This window comes from Limulus polyphemus, unplaced genomic scaffold (assembly GCF_000517525.1).
Source record: "Limulus polyphemus unplaced genomic scaffold, Limulus_polyphemus-2.1.2 Scaffold1381, whole genome shotgun sequence".
Lineage (NCBI taxonomy): Eukaryota > Metazoa > Arthropoda > Merostomata > Xiphosura > Limulidae > Limulus > Limulus polyphemus.
In genome coordinates, this window is record NW_013666991.1 from 10,194 (window position 1) to 16,329 (window position 6,136).

Below are 6,136 nucleotides of genomic sequence, written 5' to 3' on the forward strand. Positions count from 1 at the left end.
ATCGATCCTATTAAATCATTAAGCAGCTTTGTCATTTGGGCTTTAGGCCTATTGACTGCTAGGGTCATTAAGGCCGTCAATGTATTGAGACTCCTCACCATTACTGAGGATGTGTGTGGCTGAAATAATTATAAATGTGGCAATTTATTGGTTGTTGTGTGGCTGCACAACTTAGAGAGACAATTGTCATGAAGGTTTTATAAATCTGGTGTCAAAGGTCAATATTAAGAGAGACAAGAGTAGCTCAAGAGTTTGGCAGTGGGTGATGTTGACTATCTGCCTTCCCTCTAATCTATCATTTCAACATTAAGAACGCTAGTTCAGATAACCCTCATGTAGCTTTATGCAAAACCCAACAATTAGTTGTAAGTTTTTTATTATTTCATGAACTTTCTTATTGTATGTAAAAACAAGAGGAAGTCCTCAATATCCATGGCTGTAATTAGATCTCAAGTCAGTCAAGAGATGGAGCAATGAGCTAAAAGTTTGTTCTTGGGAAAAAAACAACTCTGAGCCACTGTGCCGTGGCTAAGTATTTATGAAAAAAACTTTGGGCAAATACCAATATGAAGTTATTTTTATGAACTTCAATTTGATATACTAAAGACCCAACATCTGAAATCTACTTAACTAATCTGTTCAAATTTTATAATTTCATGTGTCAAAAATTCAATTATTTCAGGAAAAATCACCATTATTTTACTAAAAGCATTAAAAAAATACTTCCTAAGAATATATCTGTACAATGATTAATATTTAAGCTGAAGTAACAACTGTATTTATTGAATGTATTTATTCACTTAAATATTTTACAGAGATTGCTATCATTGTGTGCGTCTGTTCATCCGTACCTTGAATATTTTAGAAAAAATCGAAAGTAAGTTCTTCTTTTATATATATTACTTGTTTTGTTTGTTTGTTTATTTTTGTGCCATGTGTAAAAAATCTCAAACTTTTATATAAAACGTTCTCTCTTCATAAAGGGTATAATGTAAAGTGCCTTTTCACAAATTAGTCCTTAACTGATTTTAAAAAATTTTCAGAGAAATTATATCTTCGAAACTTTTTGTAAAAGCTAATGTTCATTTACCACTTCTAAAAAAATTGATTGCTATTAAACAGAACTTGTAAGTTAAGATCACCCAGTTAAAACTAAATAATGGTGTGTTAATTTGAAAGATAGCTTTATTGTTTATAGATAAATAAAATACTGTTTGAATCCCCATCTCATGCTCAAATATGTTCATCCTTTCAGCAGTGGGAGCATTATAAAGTGATGGTTAATCCCACAATTTGTTGGTAAAAAGAATAGCCCAAGAGTTGGTGGTGGGTGGTGATGACTAGCTCCCTTCCCTCTAGTCTTTCACTGCTAAATTAGGGATGGCTAGTGCAGATAGCCCTAGTGTAGCTTTGTGCAAAATTCAAAACAAATAAACAATCATTTTACTAGTAATACTTATCAAAAATTCAGTGTTCTTCAAAGTTCTACTAGTTAAAAAGGGCTCCTTATTTTAAGAACACTGAATTATTGCAAAGTTCTACAAGTAAAAAGGGCTCCTTATTTTAAGAACAATGTATTGTTGAAAAGTTCTACTGGTAAAAAGAGCTCCTTATTTTAAGAACAATGTATTGTTGAAAAGTTCTACTAGTAAAAAGGGCTCCTTATTTTAAGAACAATGTATTGTTGAAAAGTTCTACTGGTAAAAAGAGCTCCTTATTTTAAGAACACTGAATTGTTGAAAAGTTTTACTAGTAAAAAGGACTCCATATTTTAAGAACAATGTATTGTTGAAAAGTTCTACTAGTAAAAAGGGCTCCTTATTTTAAGAACACTGAATAGTTGAAAAGTTCTACTAGTTAAAAAGGGCTTTATTTTCAACAATTCAGTGTTCTTAAAATAAGGAGCCCTTTTTAACTAGTAGAACTTTCAACAATTCAGTGTTCTTAAAATAAGGAGCCCTTTTTAACTAGTAGAACTTTCAACAATTCATTGTTCTTAAAATAAGGAACCCTTTTTAACTAGTAGAAGTTTTCAACAATTCAGTGTTCTTAAAATAAGGAGTCCTTTTTAACTAGTAGTACTTTGCAACAATTCAGTGTTCTTAAAATAAGGAGCCCAAGACTGCCAGTGACATCTATTACAAACCATCTACTATTTAATATCTAAATCCTTTTGTAAAGCAGACAGTATCCTCCTTTCAGCCAACATCCAAATCCTTAAAATAAAAACAAGCCACCACGTAGTACAGAGGTATTCCACTTGTGACATTTATCCAGTTTGTCTGAACTCCATTTATAACAACACTACTTTCTTCCCACCAACCAGCCTTTGATCCAATAAGCTAACTTATTTCCTTTACCTATACAGATAATTTCTTTAATAAACCTTTTATAGGGCACTTTGTAAGATACTTTCTCAAATTCCAGATATACCAAATTCACATTCACATTTGGCTTTCATTAACATAAGCAGTAACATCTTCAAGGAAAAATAATATCAAAAATTAGTGGAAAAAAAAATTACACATTTTGAAGTTTATTTGTGTTCTAAGTTTGCGTATCTATGCAAAGTATTTCATTTTTAATTGAGATGACACGTTCCTTTCACTTCTTTGGAGTGGTAGTCAAATTTTGATAATCTGGTGTTAATATGTATATCAGTATCAAAAATGGAATGAGATTTTTGTTAGTACTTAAACAATTATACTGTAATAGTAAGAAAAGTAAAGGTCTAATATAAAATCATCATGCCTACATGTTAAGAACAAAAATACAAAATAATAAATACAAACTTCTTTCTATTTTGATACATAGGATGATATTAAATACTTTAGAATCATGTAATTACTGTAGAATTAAAGTAAAAGAATAAGTATGGTATCAATGAAGGTATTTAACAGATTTGAAATATAGCTTACAGTATTCTGTAATTGTAGTAAGTTCTAAATATTAAATAATATTAATGTTTTATGTTAAGTAGCATTATTTTAAATTTGTTTTTCTTTTATTAAATGTGAGGATTCTAAGCTTGTTTGAACAACAAGTTTGCGAGATGAGAACCTTAAATATTGAGTAATATTCTTCAGTCACTATTGCACAGTTTTAGAAACAAACATTTAAATTATGTCAATTTATTTGAAACATTTAATGAAGAGTTAATATAGGTTTGCTGTATGGTTATGTGCATTGGATGATACCCTTAAAATATGTGCTTCTTCATTCTTTCATTTCAGCTGGATGTGTCAATCTGGAGAATGAACGTCCAACGATCAGCACAGTTTGTCGTTCCCTGGACCCAGAGAATGAGCTAATCACAATGTTCTGTAAGCTACTCTGTTCTACATGTATTTTTTTATGTGTGTGTGTATATATATGCTTTTATGTATGTATACTTGTAGCAATCAGTGCAGCTTCAGTAAAGTTAGAATTAACAATGGTGTGAAACACGATGCATGGAATAAAAACTAACATTTGATTTATTAATATGTATTAAAACAATGACAGGGCAACTTCATTAGAGTGTATGAAGAAGTAAATATTTCATCTGCTCTACCTTGGTTTTAAAAGAGATACAGAGGATCTGTTGGCACTAACATTTCATAAGTAGGAGATTGTCTGAGCATTAAAAGAATGATTTAATTTAGAAATGGACAATACAATAAATAAACAAGTTTTTTTTGTTTCCCTTTGCAAAAATGTTTTATTTTTATCAGCCACAAATCCCACTCCCAAGAACTGCCGATCCAGTCTAGAAGGAGTGTGGAAGTTTGCCTACCAGAATAGATACAAGTTCACAGGGGAATGTAAACATCCTGAAGCTAATATTACTGCTTGTCAAATGCCTGGAACTCAGTTCTTCATAGTGAACCAACAGTTTACTATGAATTATCGCAAGTGTGAGGGAATGGATGAGTCTCAAGATGCAGGTGTGTGAATTATATTTATGAAATTATAGTGTTTACTGCTCTTATTCTAAGGCTAAGCAAGAAAAATTGCCAGTTGTTTTGAAGATATTTATAACATTGGTGGCAGGGTACAAAAATATATTAAAAACATATGGACAAGTCATTTCAATTGTTTAATTTCAAAATTACATTATAATGAGCAGTAACCTTTTTTTTTGAACCAGTAAGTAATATTATATTGGAATAAAAGCAATTGAACAATATTCGCTCAAGTTAAAACCTTTTACAGTAACTTACAATAATTTTTATTGTTTATTAATGTAGGTCTCAGAAAAATAATTGTTCCTAAATTGAACATTGACATATATATTCATGTTTACTTTCTCAACCAATGAGGATTTCACAAGAAAAAACTTGTGTGAGTTATGAGGTAATTTTAAATTTAATGACAGCTTATTATGTTACACATGAGCAATAAACAATGATTTTGGGACCTGTGTGACCCTAACTCTTGGCTTTTAGGGCAACTTAGATCTCTTATGCATACCTTGGACCCAAGATCTATCACATGTTCATATACAAGTACATTATGGCTATTGAACAAAAAGCCATCAAAATGTGATTATATAACTGGCTATGCAGATAATATTGTGTGTTTACCAGCTTGATGTCCTGCTTTTATTAGATATGTTCATCTTATCCTATGGCTATGGTAATTTTCACATTGGCCATGTCCAGTATTAGTAATAATTTTGTTTTACAAGCATAACTAGACTAAAAATCAATTATGACAGTTTATTTCAAAATATTGAGCACATTCTATTATAAGGATTTTTCAATACATCATAGAGTTTATGATAGTGAACAACATTCGCATGAAATTTGGTGCTTAAATACTGTGCTGATGTCGAAAACAACTTTCAGAGTGTGAAAAATTACCTAAATGTTAGCAAAAGTGGACAATAATGATACTTTAAAGCTACAAATACCATATTAAATTATAAAATATAACGAAGAGTTTCTTATCGAACAGCAGAGCAGTTCTGGAAGATATTCTTAGTTACAAAATAAAGATACAAATAATTAATTCATTTTTGTTCTTTTCCTATAAACACTTTACCCAGCTTATACTGCCTAGTCCTTGACACTTACTTGCAAAATTGTTGTGGGATTCTGTACATAACTTTTTCAAGTACCCAGACTGAACCCTGTTCTCAAAGCCAAAAGAGACACGAATTTTCTAATTTTTAACTTTTTTCCCATGTTGTAGACTGTTAAATGATATTTAGCAACTTGCCTCAATTATCAAATATATTTAATAAAGTATAAAAAATAAACCTAGGAGCATTTCTCAGATTTGTTTACAACTTAATTCAATAAATATTTTTTGTATTTCATTTATCTATAAGTGAGAATTTGCATTAAAAGTTTTCCTACATGAAAAGCCTTAAGCCATTGCTTTTCAACTGGTGGACTAGGAGACACACAGTTATGGGTTGCTGCGAAATGGGACAACTGGGACTGCCCTAAGTTAATGAGTCTTCAGTTGCACATGTGGGCTTTTATTATTGTGCCAAATAACTTAGTGGGTCTCAAGGTGTAAAATGTTGTGAAGCTCTGTGATAGACCATACCTGTATTTCATAGATCTTTAATACAATTTTGAGTGACAGATATGATCAAGTAATGAATACTAACTATAATACTTAAATTCAAAGATCAAAATGTTCCAGATAGGTTTTGGTATCATCCATTACATATTTTTGTGTGTACTCTGGTTAAGTTATAAGCCATGGGCTTGTGTCATTAACAAATGTGGCTCATGGAATCCCAAAGTGTAAAGATCAAGCTCACACAATATAAACCTTCTTTTTTTTTCATCTCTTAATTAGGAGCTATGCTAGATATTTGCTCACAAAGCAAACACGTGTCTTAGTTGAACATGCATGTATATATGTACAACTTTTATATAAAAGTATACAATTTTTTTTTCTAAGTGAGTAAAGTTTTTCCTTCTAATAACAAATTGTTTATTTTCAAGTGAGAACTAATTAGTGATTTGTATAAAGAGATAATTATCTCTTTTAACAATGTCTATAAATCCAGTGTGCATACCATATTTTTTGGTGTATAAGACATACTTTTTTACCCCAAAATTTGATGTCAAAATCTGCTTGCGTCCTATAAACCGAAGGTATGAATAATATACATGTCTATATATATATATATATA

At 30.6% G+C, this 6,136-nt stretch overlaps 1 protein-coding gene across 1 annotated transcript in view; it reads left to right on the top strand.

The window, feature by feature from the left end:
- Window positions 1-810: 810 nt before the first annotated feature.
- LOC106463335 overlaps window positions 811-6,136 on the top strand; it is a gene marked incomplete at its 5' end in the record, with an annotated part of 28,281 nt that continues 22,955 nt past the window's right edge. The window contains 3 exons of the mRNA XM_013923358.2: window positions 811-877; window positions 3,234-3,323; window positions 3,714-3,926. Of these exons, the coding sequence (XP_013778812.2) occupies window positions 811-877; window positions 3,234-3,323; window positions 3,714-3,926 (370 nt within the window). The remainder of the gene's footprint in view (window positions 878-3,233; window positions 3,324-3,713; window positions 3,927-6,136) is intronic.